The sequence below is a fragment of the Mytilus edulis genome, chromosome 7 (assembly GCF_963676685.1).
Source record: "Mytilus edulis chromosome 7, xbMytEdul2.2, whole genome shotgun sequence".
Taxonomy (NCBI): Eukaryota; Metazoa; Mollusca; class Bivalvia; order Mytilida; family Mytilidae; genus Mytilus; species Mytilus edulis.
Genome location: NC_092350.1, coordinates 34,486,697 through 34,506,382, shown reverse-complemented (window position 1 = coordinate 34,506,382; position 19,686 = coordinate 34,486,697). Strand labels below are relative to the sequence as shown.

General features: G+C 32.1%; 1 protein-coding gene across 1 annotated transcript; it reads right to left on the bottom strand.

Moving 5' to 3' along the window:
- Positions 1-1,816: 1,816 nt before the first annotated feature.
- Positions 1,817-13,063, bottom strand: LOC139481323 (monocarboxylate transporter 2-like). Its single transcript, XM_071264562.1, has 7 exons — positions 12,872-13,063; positions 10,382-10,640; positions 9,542-9,691; positions 6,762-7,151; positions 3,330-3,599; positions 2,889-3,014; positions 1,817-2,353 (listed from the first exon to the last, which is right to left on the bottom strand). Exons 1-7 carry the CDS (start codon positions 12,959-12,961, stop codon positions 2,190-2,192), a joined length of 1,449 nt encoding a protein of 482 aa, XP_071120663.1. The 5' UTR covers positions 12,962-13,063; the 3' UTR covers positions 1,817-2,189.
- Between the last annotated feature and the right edge of the window lie 6,623 nt (positions 13,064-19,686).

Below are 19,686 nucleotides of genomic sequence, written 5' to 3'. Positions count from 1 at the left end.
CATCTTAATTAAACTCAAGGCAATTTCGAAATCTCAAAATCTAACAGATGAACGTAACCCCTCATATTCTATTGTCTAAAACTCCATAGAAACATAGAAAAGGGAGAAGGTGTGGTACCATTCAAACGTTTTTCCCGTTTGAATGGTTTTACATTACTAATATTTGGGGCCCTTTATAGCTTGCTGTTTGGTGTGAGCCAAGGCTCCGTGTTGAAGGCCGTACCTTTACCTATAATGGTTTACTTTTATAAATTGTTATTTGGATTGAGAGCTGTCTCATTGGCACTCATATCACATCTTCTTATATATATTTAATTAGTGTTGAAAATGCTGATCATTGAGACCATTTTTACATAAAAATTTCATTCTGAGATAGAAGATTAGTGTCGATTCTGTCTCTGATGTCTCTACTGGGTCATATTTCGCACCCAGCCATATAATTGTAATCCAAGGATTAGGAAAAGTTGTTTATGCCCAAATAAGCAATGGCAAAGACCATGCTTTTGTAAGGGAAGCCAACGAAAATTATCAAAACACAAAAAAAAGAGGTACATTTAAGCCTATAATTTGATGTATATGTGTGTAAAATTGATAGAAATTTAAAAACATTGTATGAAGTAGTATAGGAGGAGTTGTGGACACAGACTTGATTATCCTTAAATAAAGCCAACAATTGTCCACACTTTGGTTTGGGAAACTACAACAAGATCAATAGCAGATAGGAAATATCAAATGGACCTACTGCCCACCGCTACATAACCACGAGATTAAGAAAGCGAGTGAGTTTAATTAGATCTTCAAATTTAAATCTTGTTATTTGTACCCATAAGCACAGGGAAAATATAAATTGCATACAGAGTTATTTTTTCTATTTAAAATTATGTCCCACATTTAATAACCGAATTTTGATTACTTAGTACTAAAAAGAATTATTAATTCCTATTTAAGCCATTCGTTTCCTTCTTCCCTTATATTTGCTTACTGTAATGTTAATAGTTAGAAACTATATTATGATAAAATTCTTTTGATAATATTTTATTTAATATCGGTCGACCGCAAAGATTTTTCTTTTATTGACAAGGAAAATATCCTTTTAAAATGGAGAAAAGGAAGTAACAAATTTTAAACGTTACATTTTTCCTCTATTGAAAAAAGATATGCTAATACAACCAACATATTTGATATCAATTCCATGATTGTTCATTAAATTTACAAATACGTATTTTGTTCGTTTAAATGTCTCAATGGTTTTTTATTTACTGACATCTGGTTTTGAAAACATATGAGGGGAGGGGGGTAATGTTACACTAACATTATATGCAATTATAGCGTTTCAATAAGTACAAAACAAGTGTAATATTGACCTCTTTTGGTCGATGCAATGTACATCTTTGTATCAATCAAAAAATAAAAATACTTTCAAAACATCAAATCTAAAATAGAAATGCATTCGATTGGTTGCTACGATGTTGTGGTAAACAAACCTGGTGTAAGTTTATATTTCTATTTCTAGATATTTCAAATATATGTACATGTGCGGATTATCACTTTAAAAAAAGTATCTGATATTTTCATTTACCTTTGAAAATGCAGTTACACATGACTTTGGACTCTTTTTGAACGATCAAATAATTTAGATTATACGAAATAATAATATTTATACGACAATGATACACATAGCGCGTGATTTTCTTCGGGTCTATATTGGTAACACTTCACTTTGATATTTGTAACGGAACATTATGCTTCATATTATTATTGATTATGTATGACTAAACGCTCACGAAGTTAATGTCAAATAAAATATAACATGATGTGCAAGAGTTTGTTTCTACTCAGAGTCACTTCTTTAATGTTTTCATAGGATCACAGCAAATGTAAAATGTTCAATCGTACACTCATGGACAGTAAATGATAATCTGTTACAGTTTCGTTAACGTTAACTCTGCGAAAGAACAACAACAAAAATACCTCACAATCACACACATGTCAAGACATATTGATAAGCGTAGCTAAAATCGGTCATCATCTTTTCGAATTTTGTACCTATTAAAATAATAAATCTCATACGGTTTCACAACATTTTACCATTAACGTCATATACATACAAATTATGCGAATGTGTTGTATGTCATTGCGCAAACAGGGGCACATTTTGTCACTTCAATTTAAATTCAAGTCACGTGATACTAGCATTCTCCATTGCGACGACGATATTCTGGATCTTTATATAATACAATTAGGCATCTGATAAATATACCAAACAAGCCGGAAGCCATGATTAAAGCACCAGATAATATAAAGACTGCTTTAAATTTCTCTGTCTCTTCTTCTATGTAGTCTTCTGCTGATTCTGTAATACAAAACAATAACACCAAATGATTATTTCATTTCATTTTCGTAAATATGAAACGGACTTAAAAGCCACTCACACGTATTGTGTGTTATATCAATTGCAATGTTAATAACAGAAATAGGGAATGTGTCAAACCAGAAAAAATAGCAGAAAGTAGCTGAATACCACCAGTGGTTCTTCAACACAGCAAGAAATCCCAAACCTGGAGGCTGTCATTAACATTAAAAATCATATAAGACTAACAAAGGCCAGAGGTCTTTGTCCCGGAACAGGCTAAAAAAAGCGTTGAGATTAAACATGTTTAGTGAGATCTCAATCCTTCCCCTATACCTCTTGCTAATGTAGAAAAACAAACACACAGTAATACGCACAGTTAAATTGAGTTTAAAAGAAGTCCGATGTAAGAATAGGGGATAGTAGATTCGTTCAACGTTCTTTTTAAGGACAATCGTATAGACTACTGTATAACAGTATACAAGATTCATTTATCAGTCTAAGAGTAAATTCTTAATAAATAACATTTGAATCTAACCTTTTGCATAGGCGGATCCCATTTCACAAACCCCTGCTACAAAACAGACAATACCTAGACACACACGTGTGTTGTTCCTTCCGAATTCGTCCGGTATTACATCTAACATCATCCACAATATACAATCTAAAATACCAGATAAAGAAGTGCAATACATCTGAATAATGTGCAAAATGAGTATACACTTGCTGCAACGTTAACATCGATTTTCAATTAAAACATCGAATGCTTTTTAAAAAGTACATAAAAAAAATCATAACCGATACAAACTATACAGAAATCATCCGGTTTGCTATAATTTAATTAGGGATGATTTGCTTGTTTTGTGTTTGTTATTCTGCTTGTTTTTGTTGTAATGCTTTTGTTTTAGGTATTTTTTCTCTGTATTCACACCACTCCTAAAGCATTATATTTTACCTGAATTACTCCTATTATACTTACGTTTAGCCACTACAAATATAATGCCATAAAATACTATAAGGCCAAAGTCTGTGTATGGCAAGATTACACATGTAGCAAGACCAGCAATAAAATTAATTGGTCCAAGTACAGCTAATATATTGGAAAGTGTTTGATTCTTCCATGCGCACATTACTAGTGAGGCACACGCAAATCCCATATAAGGCACAAATTTTGCTGTCATTAGCTGGTCAGAATCAAACGCCCATTTTTGGTTTTCTGTTAAATCTCTTATATCAGGAAGATGTTCAGCTATTGAAAATAAAAGATAAAATAATCAAGAATTAAGACATTGTTTTTACATCGAAAGTAGTTTTTGCGACTATACATATACATGTACAACCAATATCATATTGGAATTAAAAGTCTGCCATTGTAAACTTACTGATTGCTAAACTAAATGGCTTGTTTTATGCATTTTAGTATTCTGTGTAAAGCATAAACATTCTATATCACAGTTTATCTAACCTAAAAAAAAGAATAAGTATACATAATTTAGAATATGAAAGAAAATAGGAAGGGAGCTAATGTACGTAAGAATTTATTTCAAACAAATCTCATTTTCAAAAAGTCCTGTCTTCTTTTTAAAAATTTACAGTATGAAGATAAAGAGATTCACTGTATGATTATTTATGAGACAACTATTCTCAAGAGAACAAAGAAGAAAGATGACAAATACAGGTCACTGCACATATACGATACATGCATCCCATATATATGACCTGAGTGTTATAAACCTTAAGTTAGCTCCGTCCTTGCATTTCAAGATGCTATACACGGTACTTAGTTTCAAGGACAATGGTAATTGGTGCTGGATATGGCTCAATACATCGAAACATCATTGCAATTAAATGAAGTCGATGTAAGAATGTGGAAATTTGTGAATTCAACACGTGTTGCTGGAATAAACTTCCGTGCATATAACAATTATTTTTGGAATAACTTTCTGTGCACACAAAACGTGTTTCTAGAATAAATTTCCATGAACATATCACGTGTGTCTTGGATAACTTCCGTGCACACAACACGTTATTCTGGAATAAACTGTCGTGCACACAACACGTGTTTCTTGAATAACGTACTTTTACTTCAGGTACATTTAATAGCAAATGCTATGAAAGCCAACTACTTTTAAAGGAGGCTCGCGGGTATACGATTTTCAGAAAAAAATTAAACTTTAATACATTACAAATTGTATTTAGTAGTTGTTACTTTATCATATGGTACAAAAATCATTCCAAAAAAATAATTCGTGTTGGCCGCAGGTGACTTTTAAAATGTAGATATCATTGAAAAAGCTCCAAATTATATCTCCCTTTGGTGCAAAAAAGCCATTTTTTGACATTAAAATTGAAATATCTTTTTTGACTCATATGTGACCTGTATTTTTTATTGTTGTTTTCAAATAAGCTGTACATACATGTAAACTAAATAATTGTAAAATTGAAGCGATTTCTGTAATTAAGTTCTTTTTTTATTTCGATATTACCGCTATTTCTCCTATTAGTTCAACAGAAAAAAGGACATTAACAAAAATGTATGCTTCTTTCAAAGGCAGATTGTGAGCGTAAATGAACGGTGACCCCATTTTTTTATTTCATTTTTCTATTAAGTATAAGATAAAGTTCATTTATAGAAAAATATAGAGAAATCCTATATTAAATAAAAAAAAATTATTTAGACCCGCGAGCCCCCTTAATACATATGAGAACATAAAAATCAAATTGGCCAAAAACATATTAATTTAAACAATCAAAATTGTCAACTATGCATTATTTGAAAATATTGTTAATTGCAATAACATCATTCAAATTACTGAAATGTAGACAGAACATATTTAATACAAATTTGCTCGAAGCAATTTATTTCTGTCAATATCAATACATAATTATTGGACAGTATGAAAAACATTCCTGAAACGATTTAACCTAATCCGAGCTATATTGTATTGATATTGAAAAAAAACAATTGTAATGGCATGAAAGAGTGATAACTGTGACCGGGAATTTGATATGCCAAGATGACTGTGTTCTGTATATCCATATCACGATCCGCCTTGTCAGTCACTTTCCCCTGAAGTCCTTTCTGTATAACTGTAGAATTGACTGGTTAAGGCATGTGTGTCGGTCCTTCTCATTCAATAAACGGTAATGGGAACCAAACCAACAACCAAACACAGCTAAAATATGTCTTCAGATCAGAACAGTTATGTTTTTCAACAGTAAACATGGGGCAATATTTCGAGCTATTATTCGCCACTAGTATAAAAAAAACCAATGGTGAATATATTACAATCAGATATTAATCTGCTTGTCCAGAGTATGCATGTGCAATTTTTATTCACTAGAAAGTCAATATCTATGACGTGTGGCATTGTGTTGTGGCGATAATAAATTTATATTCTTATATTTAGTGTAAACAGAAGATATTGTAAAATGGTTATTGATGCTGCTGTTTTCTTTTAAGGATAGTACTATTATATGTTTTTTTTTCACTGGGAATTTTATATTATGATTATACAAAATAAGTACATAAAATGCAATTCAGAAAGCACGCCTTGCCTATTTCTCGACTACTGTTTTACACCAATTGAAACATTTAAACAACTGCATCACTGGTTAGTATATGTAAAGTTTTGATCCAAAAACGGTTAGTTGTTTTTTTATATATATTATTCACTACGCATCAACTTAACTTCTAATCATCGAAATGTATGTGACCTAGCAAAATATATTTCATTTTTCCTATTCCATCAGTTTGGTAACTTAGCAATTACATTTAACGTTAAGTGGAGGACAATGTATATGCCGTTGGGACAATTTGGAGCCGAACTAATATAGAAAATACACTAGAAATATAATGAATGAAGAGTATAGGATAACTCAATTATGCCAAGTAAAAATATATAATACAATAAAAAATCATATACCATTTGCGCTAATAGTTTGTGATTCAAAACTCAGTATGCATTGCTTCTATTTTTAGCAAATTAATTTTCTCCCAACCATATCTTTATTACTTCATAACTTTATAATTTTTAAAATTAACTTAAGTAACATGTCCTACTATAATAGTCTGTTTTGGGCGTATTCAGGTACTGATACAATATTTGCTTTCACTTGCATGGTTCTTAGCGTTACTTGTGACATTAAATTGAGGATAGCGCATCGAATGTACCAAACATATAAAAAGCTACCACTTTAAAGTTGAACACTTTCTATTTAACGACTTGTTTTAATGCCGCTCTCTTTTCTTGTAACAGTAATGCTGAAAACTGTTTGCTTCCATCCTAGAAAGTTTGAAACCTTTGGCTTTCAAAAAAAGAAATGACAAAGATTCTAATAGATTATGTTTAAGCGTAAAATTGGAAACAGGAAAGACGGCGTGCATTTTTTGAAAAATCTTATTACTTACCAAAATCATATAACAAGAAAAACACAATGTACAGATAAAAAGTGAGATCCTTCACCAAGCCATTCCAGTCTTTTGGTGAGAAGTCTGAATACTGTAGATGATGATGCCGGTAGATCTTTTTAATATCCGGTTCCGGTTCAAGTTCAAGGGTGCGTATAAAACCACTAGCTATTACTGCTACTGCCATTCCTATAGCTTGGTAACGAAAGGTTAAACTCCATGGTAACACTAACTCGGGGTAATGGTTCTTTAATTCCAGCAGTACCGAAAATATGACATTCACCGCCGTTGTTGCTATATTAACAATAATTATTACTTTCACTCTTTTGGTAGAGAAATATTCTAAAACAACAACGAGAATCGCATATTCCATAAATCCGGTTCCTATTCCTGAAAAATAACAATTTAAAAACATTGGTCTGTTATCCTTTGATGTAAGACAAAACACAAATGTGTCCATAGTACACGGATGCCCCACTCGCATTATCATTGTCTATGTTCAGTGGACCGTGGAATTGGGGTCAAAAATATAATTTGGCATTTAAATTAGAAAGAACATCGTATTGAGAACATGTGTATTAGAAAAAAACATCGTATAGAGAACATGTGTATTAAGTTTCAAATTGATTGGACTTCAACTTCATCAAAAACTACCTTGACCAAAAACTTGAACCAAAAACTTAACCTGAAACTCGCGCTATTATTTTCTATGTTCAGTGGACCGCGAAATTTAGGTCAAACATATAATTTGACATTCAAGTTAGAAAGATCATATCATAGAGACTATGTGTACTAAGTTTCAAGATGATGTCACTTCATCTTCAACTAACTTGACCAAAATTTTAACCTGAAGCTGGACAGACGGACGAACGAACGAACGGACTAATGGACCCGCAGAGCAGAAAACATAATGCCACTCTACTATCGTAGGTGGGCCATACAATTGGATGAAGATATCACACGGCAATCAAAACAATAAGTCGACGACACGCAATACTATGGCCAATTAAAAATGGAGAAACAGAACAAAACACCATCGTTTTTAAAATATTAAATCAAACATTTTGGTCTGATAGTTTCAGAAACCGTTTTGTTGAGATAAAAGCCGGTTTAGTAACGTAAATGATTCATATATTTTTAAAATAAGATACGTTATCTATGTTTGGCATTCTTATTATTGAATCAAAAATGGACACATTTCTTCAATTTGTTTTCCAGTGTAGAATTGGCATTACTTGGCATAAAATACGAAGAGAAACAAATGTTAAACACTTTTAAAAAGAAATTTGTTCGTACTCTGAAAAGAGAGATCATACGGCGATTCGTGTTTGAATTTCAGGCTGATAATTGTAGTCGCAAAACGTGTAGTATTATAGATGATTGGCATACATATTTGAGTGTTGTTTTATATAAGATAGTTTTATACTGTAACATGTCCGTTGTTTTTTAAGTGGGGTTGGAACCAGGGATCGTTAGACCAGTTAAACATATTATAAAAATGAGGTGAATGTGGTATAATTGTCAATGAAATAATAAAATTTCTATCAGAGTCAAAATGAACTGAATCTAAGCAACTATAGGACGTTAACAATGAGCAAAATAATACATCGGATTATTAGCTACAAAGGACTTTGCAGATATAACATAACGAGAATAAAACACGGAAACCCCGGATCGAAAACCATTGTTGTTTTTTTTTTTGCAGATCTTCTTAATTGTCGTCAATTTTTTTCTCAAATCAAATACTATTGCATTTCTGTTGTAATAGTTAGTACAAACATACCAATGCAAAAGAGATATTCCCATGGGTGTGACCTTTCACGCTTTACCAACAATGAAACGGTTATATTTAAAGGTATTATGTCATGACAAATATCAATCATCAAGATCACACATGTATGTGACAGTCTATTAAGTAATTCAAAACCAAGCAATTCTAAGAATTAATTCTATTGCATCGATTACAATTATGAATTATGAAATAAATTTACAGATATAGACACACAAAAACCAAAGATTGAATAGCAAATATTTAAAGTTCATCTCAATAATAATTCTGTAAATCAATCGTAATCTTAATGAGTAAAAATATATGATTATAGCAGCGTGAATGGAAAACCAAGGAATGGGCCTCTTCAAAACATTTATAAAAATCCTTGTACATGAATAATTTATTATCAGACATTCTGCAAATAGATATGGTAAAACATCGACCTTCAATCTAAGTATGATGGGTTTTTTCGCCGCTAAAGCGGCACTATACGAGTGTAAACATCTTATTGTGTCCATATAGTCATATTGATCTTAAACATGTTTTACTTGTCTGTTTGTATGTTTAGTTCTTGTTTTAATTTTTTCATGTTAAAGTCGGTTGAAAATGAAATCATCACATGTTGTGTAGTAACAGTTACAAAACCGAAAAACAGTCGGATTATTAGAAGGAATCTGAATCTAAAGCAGAATAAAACCAAAAAATCAAAATATTATTCTATTTGTGTCTTCTAACTCACTTCACAGCCAATTTTAGATATTCATCTATTTTTACTGATTTTTTCACTTTTTTTTTTCACTTTTTCTATTTGTGTCCAATTACAGGTACAAAATACAACACCAAAATAACCAAAAATTACATTTAAAAAAAGGATATTAACCGTATTTGTTGAATGTGAAGCTTATCATAAAAATCTGTAAAATTCAAATACTATCCGAGAACTTTACCAAAATCTTTATTCGCAAATTGCGTCCCTTGAATCATTGAATGAGATGCTTTAATGACTTACCGGAAACACAGCTAACTAGCAATGCTATCAAACCCCGGAGAGATGTTGTACACAGGGACGCTAACAGTAAACCGGAAGCTGCCGTGATACATCCTATAATTCCTACCATTCCGTATCCATACCGAATTGATATAACAGCCGCAAATACACCTGTGTAAGGACAAAACACATTATTTTGTATATTTATAGATTTTGTTTTACATATTAAATGTGTGCTTTTGCAATAAAATTGGTTTATTGGACAGTACTTAACATCCAGCTGCAACATCGCACATCAAGAATAATAATGTGTTGATGGGGTATTATGATGATACCCGTCTTTACACTGGAAGCAAGGGCATAATGAACAAATGTTTTTTTCGCCATTGGTAGCTCATCATTTAAGACAATTGACACAGACATGTCACACTTCTCTGAAATATTATTTCGGCTCTTTACAAACAAGACTTATAAGTGTAGGTTTTCAAAACTCGGCGTACCTGAGGTTTCAAAAGCACTTATTGACTTTGAAGTCGTTAGATTCACCCGGCTTAGGATCTACATTAGTACCTCCCATACCCAAGGAGAGCAAGTTAATACAGTATAAACGAATCCAATTTTTTTAATGTATATTGTTACTGTTACTTAAAAAAATATGATCTCATACGTTGTCGGATTAAGATTTATTCTTTGAATACACTGACGAGATAAATACTTGCAAAATGCATGTGTCTACATTTTTACATTTCTAAACCTCATAAAAATCTGAATTTTTACATAGCTACCTATTAGACCTGAAGTTTGGTGTTCCGTTATTTTAATTGCATGATCATATATCATATACAAACTAATTTGTTTTACCTCCAAATTTTGAAAAACCACTGTAAACATTGTATATATCCTGTGCAAGTTCTTTTCCTACTTCGTCCGAGAAACCATCAGAATGTAGAATTATATTTCGTATGAACTCTTTGCAGAAGTTTATAAAGAAACAAACGCCGACCATTTTCCATGCAGGTATTCCACCATCAGGAGGATGTAGTACAGATATCTTCTTGCCTCTCCGCTTCTTTTGATCATCTGGGCTGGAAATCCGGGAACTTGTTGTAACATGTATGTCCTTATAAAAAGTGTATAATATATAGAATAATTTAATTAATATTGAGATTGTAAAACTAATTAAAAATGCGAGATTTATCGTTGCGATTTCAAGAAAGTGTGCATACAAACAATACTGCCAGGGTCAATCCTATTCCGTCGAATTTTACAATATCTAAATTAAACATCGCAAGATTTTTCGAATTAGCAGTATGTACACAAAACATTAGGACAAACATGTAATGGATAGTTGTCTCATTGCCAATTATACCAAATCTCCGTATGTATATGACAATAAGAAAGTGCGGTATAGGGGTATCAAAATCAAACTATTCTCTCGCTGTGTTGATCCTTATGGTGGTCTTGGACTGTTTTTAGTCTCTGGTCTGGGTAATTCTTCGACATATTCCCCTTTCCATTCTCAATTTCAGTTGACAAAAACTAGAATTAACTGCAACTATACTTGTCTGATATGATTATCTTAAATATAATGCTGTTAAAGAGTAACAACAATTGGAGTACCAAAAAGATGGATTCAAAGTAACTAGTTTCCGTCAAAGCAAAAGAAAGTACAGGTACTTGCTAAAAAGCAGCAAACATGTATCTTAATTGACCTGACTAATGATCTACACTGATACCTTCCACACTCAGGGAGAGCAAGCTAATACAGAATCATTGAATCATATTTTTATATATCTGAATACACTTATGGGTAAAAAAAATAATAATCTCAAAATTCTCAAGTTCAGCGTGAGATTCATCGAATTAATAGATTTCATAACCAATTGATGCACAAAGACAGCACGTGCATTTTTGTGCCATTGCGTAGGAATTTCAACATCCAGCTTAACACAATTAAGTGTACGTCTTGTCATTGCTTGCTGTTAGTAAATCATAGTTACATAGTTACACCGAACATTTGTTATACATGTAGTCTGTCAATTTGTGTCTCCCTAGTTACAGTTGTAAGTAGTTTCTGTATTTCGTTATAATTTGAATAACTAAAGTACATTTAATGGATCTTTCTTCAATTTTCACTTTATATATCAAGACGATTAATGCAGAAATTTAATCAATCAAGAAATCTGAGTATTGCAAGTATAAATGATGTTCTTCTATCTCCATTACTAACAGTTACATTTGTACATCTATACGTGAAACCAAATTTGTTCGACTATTTCTAATTTTAATTAAGGTGTCACTAAATAATACACAGTATGTTTATGTTTGTTTTATTCATAACAAATGATTAAGTGCTTCTCTCAATCAAAGGGTGATTGAATCAAATATTGATTTGTTTTTTTAATTATAAAATTTCATATGTAATGTATTCACAAAAATGTATTTGGCCTTTTTTACTTTTTGTATTCGATCGTCATTAATTAATGTGTCTTAATATCAATTATGTGGTCATTTTTATAAATTTCCTGTGAACAAAACTTTTTATTTTTCGAAAAACTAGGGATTTTCTTATCCCAGGCATAGATTACCTTAGCTGTATTTGGCACATTTTTTTTTAGAATTTTAGATCCTCAATGCTCTTCAACTTTGTACTTGTTTGGCTTATATAGATATTTTGATATGAGCGTCCCTGATGAGTCCTATGTAGACGAAACGTGCGTCTGGCGTACACAATTATAATCCTGGTTCCCTTGATAACTATTAAAGAAACTGTTACGTATGGTGTACTAAATCCTGGTATCTATGAAGACGTTATAAACAGACTTTTCTTTAAAAGTTTGGTAAGGCCAAATGAAAGTTAACGAAGTGCGTATACGATTCCTTGTAGTAATTTTTTTGTGTATTACACGTCCTAATGATTTCCCTTTTCTTAGCTATTCATATTTTCTCCCGTTTTCATTCTACAGGCAAATTTAGCTCATAAGACCTTCACTTGAATCTCACATACTGTAACATCTATTTTAAAAAGTCACGTAAAATTCACATCAAACGAACTTTACGTAAAACTCGCGTAAATTTATTAATAACATGAATTTCACACGATTTGAAATTCGCATGAAACTACAAAAATATATATGAAATCAGATTACTGGAATTTTAAGTATAAGTTCGCTAGAGATTAATGATCACGTAAATCTTAATCCACGTGAAATTAACGTGAGTGAAATTTCCCTTGTATATAATAATCTTCTGTTCTATATAAAGAATGTTCTTTATCCCTTCCTTTTCATCAAATGTTTCAAGACATCACTTATAAAAACGCCACGCTTTGCTAATTGGAGTAAGACTTACCTCTTCATCTTCAACGTGTATAATGTCCGAAGCAGACTGACCAAAGGATGAATTATTTCCAATGGTCGAAACTAATTTTAAAGCATCCATCCGTAGGACATGATACAGAAAGAATCATCCACTGACGGAACAATCATTTTCGTAACTAGACATGTCCCATGTTGTTTGTGTAGCATGCTGCAAATTTTCTAATTGATAAAATGACATTCTAAACGTATACAGGTTTGAATTATTAATGAATTTAATTATATTGATAAGTAAAACCATAAAGATGAGACTAAGCATGCAGTTTATAATTATTAAATGTCTGCATATGTATTACATTTATATGAAAAGTATTGAAGCTAGAAAGACAAAATAAGTGCTTTATTCTGCTATAGTGTATTTATAAGGTATAATTTTCATTAAAATTATTACCAATGTTGTGCCATCGTAGCCTGACACTCCCCTGTGTAATATTTCTGTATTGTCATACATATAATGTTTGATCAATAACACCTATTGTTATATTATAATAGAGAATGACATTTCAAATAGAATGGGAGAAAATAGAAATAATTGAATATATCTGTTAGTCGTAGCAGTGCATAGATGGGTAAACTCGACCAAATTTGTATGGTCACGATTCAGATCTACGTCAATTTTTAAGAATCGTCTAGGGAGTGCTATGAACAACAAGTCATATACAGACATCTGTCATGTTTTTTCAAACTTTGCTTGGTAGTTAAAATACATAAATATTTGCTAATTCTAACTTTCAACCGCTTCTTTTAGTGTATAACGTCCTGAGTTAATTAGAATGTAAAAACCTTGTTTATTTATAAAGTTCAGGTTTTGCCATGGCCATGTTTAACCGATAAATTAATGCTACAAGATTTAAATCATTAAAAGTTAAATATGAAAAAAAAAACTAAAAAAAGCTTGCTAACTAAATATTACTAGTATGTTATATACATATACATGTACATGTTCATGGATCTACAATCTGTCGATACCTGTAACTTGGCATTGCACAAGGTCATATTTTTCTCTGGCTGTTTATGACTTCTTTACACTAAATCCATTGGATGTTGGATGTGTACGGATTGATAGTTTAGTCTTAGATGCATGATTTTTTTATTAGTTGTTAGTGGCTTTGAACTAGCTGTCAGATAACTGCGAGTACTCTCAGATCTGTTCATTGCGTCTTTTTGTGTCGGGATGTATAAGTACCCGGTCACGTCCACTTGTATTTTTTGTCCATCTGATGAGTTAAGTCTTTTCAACTGATTTTTATAGTTTGTTCTTATGTTGTACTGTTATACCACTGTCCCAGGTTAGGGGGAGGGTTGGGATCCCGCTAACATGTTTAACCCCGCCACAGTATTTATGTATGTGCCTGTCCCAAGTCAGGAGCCTGTAATTCAGTGGTTGTCGTTTGTTTATGTGTTACATATTTGTTTTTCGTTCATTTTTTTACATAAATAAGGCCGTTAGTTTTCTCGTTTGAATTATTTTACATTGTCTTATCGGGGCCTATTATAGCTGACTTTGCGGTATGGGCTTTGCTCATTGTTGAAGGCCGTACGGTGACCTATAGTTGTTAATGTCTGTGTCATTTTGATCTTTTGTGGATAGTTGTCTCACTGGCAATCATACCACATCTTCTTTTTTATCTTGTCATTTCATTTTATAGGGGCCTTTTATATCTTATTATGCATTATTGGCTGTAAAGTCATTTCGGGGCCTTTTATAGCTGACTATGCTGTTTAAGCTTTTCTCATTATCGAAGGCCGTATGGTGACCTATAGTTATTAATTTCTGTGTCATTTGGTCTCTTTTAGAGAGTTGTCTTATTGGAATTGGCAATAAATCACATCTTCTTTTTTTATATTGTGTTTCGATTCATGATTTCCTTCACTGCTTACATACATGTACAGTGAGGCTATTTTGAAAGTCGAAGTCGCCCCTTCAACAGATTAAGGGACGTCATCATGTATTGATATAGTTCACCCCCACCTTTTTATCAAACGCATTTGTCACAAAGTACCACGGATATGTTTAAATTGTCTTGACTGCAATTCCGCCCTCTCTCCTTCGATATTGACTTCACCGAATGAGAAGAATCACATAACTTGTACTTGCCATGAGCAACACGACGGGTGACACGAAAAGAGCAGGATATGATTACCCTTCCAGATTATACCATACCACCTTCTGTTTTCGATAATGTTAGGTTTGCTCAGTCTTTAGTTTTATGTGTATTGTTTTTTACACAGGAAAATGACTATACAAAGTCAGGAATATGACAGTTGTAATTCATTCGTTTGATGTGTTTTAACTTTTGATTTTGTCATTTGAATACGGACTTTCCGATTAGAATTATCCGCGGAGTTCAGTATTTTGTGATTTTACTTTTGTAGACTGTTTAACTTAGATGTCTTTTCGTCGATTTTCGATTTTTTATTGCCATGGTCTTGTCTGTTTTTCTTCGACATATATTTTCTTATTGTCCATTTAGTATCTTCTGTATTATTTCTATAAATTTGATGTGTCAGAAATCTTTCATAGATGTACGCCACAACCTAAAAATCTGAAAACTATGATTGCCAGATAATAAAAAAAACAATACCTGAGGATCTTTAAGACCTAAGATTTTAAACTCTTCATCTGAAAGGTAAACTTTGCCTGATGACGTCTGAGTCCTATTTACGTTACAATTTCTAAATATATCAACGGAGAATTTAACAATAGTAACTTTTAAAAAACTCATGTCAGTTTCGAAACACTGACTACACAAGCAGTTTACCGTCTACCAGTACAAAAAAGAAACAACATATCGTTTGATTATTGGCATATACAAAAAACAAAACAATTTTTTTTGTCTGGGGACGACACCCGCACTTGTTCTTATTATAAGAAACGTGTGAAACCCTCGTTGGTAATAGTCGTTTGAAAGCCCGATTCGAAATACACCACTTCCCCGAGTCAGAAATCATTATATAGTATGACTTTGTACTACAGTTAACATAGAAATATACCCATGAATGTAGATACAAAATTCATTATCTCGGAGGAAAAGAGAGGAATAATAATTCAAATAATATTAAAATTAAAACCTAATTTGTTTATCTAATTGCAGTCATTAAATTTGAAGTTAAACTTTGGATTTCCTCGACCTACGATGTTTCTATCTTTAACTTTTGGAATCGGTCAAATCAATTGTATAAGTTAAACAATAACACCTGCTTTAGACATGTTAGACAGATATTCAATATATAATATATAATAATTTCATCCTTACATGGAGACAAGAAGGCAGAATCTTCAACTGTAAGTATAAACAATATTTCATCATTCTATATAATATAGCAAAGTATATGTATATGTTTAAATATAATTCAAATTCAACTCTTAAACTTTACACGTACGTGTAAGATTGGATTTGGTTGTGTGTCATAGAACAAACCAATAGTACTAAACGTAATTTAAATAAGATGACACTATGGTAGAAGAAACAATAGAGATGAACATGGACGAGCAACATCTCATGCGTTCAAAACAAATGTTGGTAAACTTGGGTAAGATAAGAATAATCAAGTCTGTGCAAAATCGAATACATCTTTCATTGGTTAATATTGTACGGTTGTGACTTAGACAATCACATAGTTTATCAAGAATAAAAAATAGCGTATATCGTAAACAGAGCTTATTCATAGCATTAAGCAGAACATCTAAAGTATAGTTGAAGTCCATGTACAAGTAAAATAATTATGATATATGACAATATATAGCAAAACAATTGAAATACTCATTTTGTTTATTTTGTAGGAATTTGTTTCATGCTAGTCGCCAACTCGACACCAACAGTCATGATTTCAGAAATTTCTAATAATACCACAGTGTTCAACGACGCATGTCCTTATTCATTGGAAGTATTAAATGACCTAAGAACAGCTAAACGCACACCTGCTATTATATACCTGTCAATTTCAATGGTTTTTGGAATACTTGGGAATTTACTAGTTATTTTTGTATACTTTGGGACATTACGAACGAAAAAAAAGCCTCATTGGACTTTTGTAAGGGCTATGGCTATAACTGATTGTTTGGTATGCGTTATCGTCATTCCTTTTGAAATCTATCAACAAATTAACCAACTTACATTCTATTCAAACACTGTCTGTAAATTATTCAGAGCTATCAGCGTTTATTCTACTGTTGTATCCAGTCTGTTTATAATGTCTATGTCAGCTCATCGCGTTCGCTTAGTCTGTCACCCTTTGAAACAACAACTCACACCCCGACAGACATCTTTTTGTATTTGTATAGTAGCAATCATAAGCATCATATTCGCATGGCCGGAAGCAGTTTTAAGCGGACTTAGTGTTGAAAATCTTGGCTGTAATTTGACTGGATACGATTGCAGCTTTTCAGACCGATTTACGGACACCGTATTTCCAACAGCTTATAGTGCAGTTCTGCAAAGTTTATTCATCGTCTGTATCATTGCTTTGGTTGTTATGTACCTGATGATTGGACATCGAGTGTTTCGACATTCAGGGTCAAGCGCCAAAAATATGACAAAAATAGCTTTTGTAATAAGCTTTTGCTTCGTTTTAAGCTATTTGCCATATGTGAGTATAAAATTGAATGCAGCTATTAAACGTGGAAATTTTATTGTATATGACGAAACAGAGGCTGTATTTCCAATCCTTGGTCGTATGTTTATTATAAACAATATCGTGAATCCTTATGTTTACTGGTGCCTTAATTCCTCATTTAGAGAAGGATCAATGAAGTTTATAATACAGCTAAAATGTAAAGTTGTCAGTGTAATGCAGTATGTATGTAATAGAGTTAATGAGATATGAACATTGTAAACCATCAAATTTAAAACCGATATTTAGAATTTTAATATTTTAATTATTTGGTTAAAATTTCAAAACTTCAAAACTTTTACACAATTTGGAATTTTGATATTTTAAAACTTTGATAAAAATTCCAAAAATCTAAAATTTCTAAACTTTTTAAAACTTTGAATTGATAAGTGTTACACGGACCGTACATCATACCGCGCTGAAGTACGTTCATTATTCATAGTTCATTATTCATTATTCAATAATGAATAATGAAATAGTTCACTATTCACTATTCACTATTGAAAAATGAATAATAAATAATGAAATGGTTTATGTTTCATTATTCAAATTGAAGCGGTGAATAGTGAAAAAAATATAGAAAAAATTGACCGTGACACAATAGCTATATTTTGATTCGAAATGACCTTAAGACGGTTTACGGAGGACCTAAATGCCACAAAATGTATAAAAATGAGGAAATATAAAAAAGAAGATGTGGTATGATTGCCAATGAGACAAATATCCAGAAAGACCACAATGACACAGACATTAACAACTATAGCTCACAGTACAGCCTTCAACAATGAGCAAAGCCCATACCGCATAGTCAGCTATTAAAGGTTCCGCAACGAATATTAGAAGTCCTAAATGCCGAAATACGCGTGAAAATCAAGAAATAATTTTGAATAATGAAATGGATATTTTGAATAATGGAATGGAGTGCGGCGACCCTTTAGCCCCAATTATAGATAAACCTTATACCTCATGCGAAAGCTGATTACAAGACGAACAAAATGTATATAGTCAATATGTTCCGCAACGAACATTTGAAGACCTAAATGCCGAAATACGCATGAAAATTAAGAAATAGCCAATTTTGAATAATGAAATGGATATTTCGAATAATGGAATGGACTGCGGCGACCTTTTAGCCCCTAATTATAGATCAATCTTTTACCTCATTCGAAAGCTGATTACAAGACGAACAAAATGTATATAGTCAACATGTTCCGCAACGAATATTTGAAGACCTAAATGCCGAAATACGCGTAAAAATTAAGAAATAGCCAATTTTGAATAATGAAATGGATATTTTGAATAATGGAATGGCCTGTGACGACCCTTTAGCCCCTAATTATAGATAAACCTTATACCTCATTCGAAAGCTGATTACAAGACGAACAAAATGTATATAGTCAATATGTTCCGCAACGAATATTAGAAGACCTAAATGCCAAAATACGCATGAAAATTAAGAAATAGCCAATTTTGAATAATGAAATGGATATTTTGAATAATGTAATGGAGTGCGGCGACCCTTTAGACCCTAATTATAGATAAACCTTATACCTCATTCGAAAGCTGATTACAAGACGAACAAAATTTATATAGTCAATATGTTCCGCAACGAATATTAGAAGACCTAAATGCCAAAATACGCGTGAAGATTAAGAAACAGCCAATTTTGAATAATGAAATGGATATTTTGAATAATGGAATGGACTGTGGCGACCCTTTAGCCCTATTATAGATAAACCTTATACCTCATTCGAAAGCTGATTACAAGACGAACAAAATGTATATAGTCAATATGTTCCGCAACGAATATTAGAAGACCTAAATGCCTAATTACGCGTGAAAATTAAGAAATAGTCAATTTTGAATAATGAAATGGATATTTTGAATAATGGAATGGAGTGCGGTGACCCTTTAGCCCCTATTATAGATAAGCCTTATACCTCATTCGAAAGCCGATTACAAGACGAACAAAATGTATATAGTCAATATGTTCCGCAACGAATATTAGAAGACCTAAATGCCTAATTACGCGTGAAAATTAAGAAATAGTCAATTTTGAATAAGGAAATGGATATTTTGAATAATGGAATGGCCTGTGACGACCCTTTAGCCCCTAATTATAGATAAACCTTATACCTCATTCGAAAGCTGATTACAAGACGAACAAAATGTATA

Bases quoted from the DNA above. Each gene is read 5' to 3' on its own strand.
- LOC139481323 (XM_071264562.1), bottom strand. From the start codon at position 12,961: ATGGATGCTTTAAAATTAGTTTCGACCATTGGAAATAATTCATCCTTT. The intron at 3,600-6,761 runs GTAAGTAATAAG...TATTTTCAATAG, and splicing joins TTTCTTGTTATATGATTTTG to CTGAACATCTTCCTGATATA. The intron at 2,354-2,888 runs GTTAGATTCAAA...TTTGTATTACAG, and splicing joins GGGATCCGCCTATGCAAAAG to AATCAGCAGAAGACTACATA.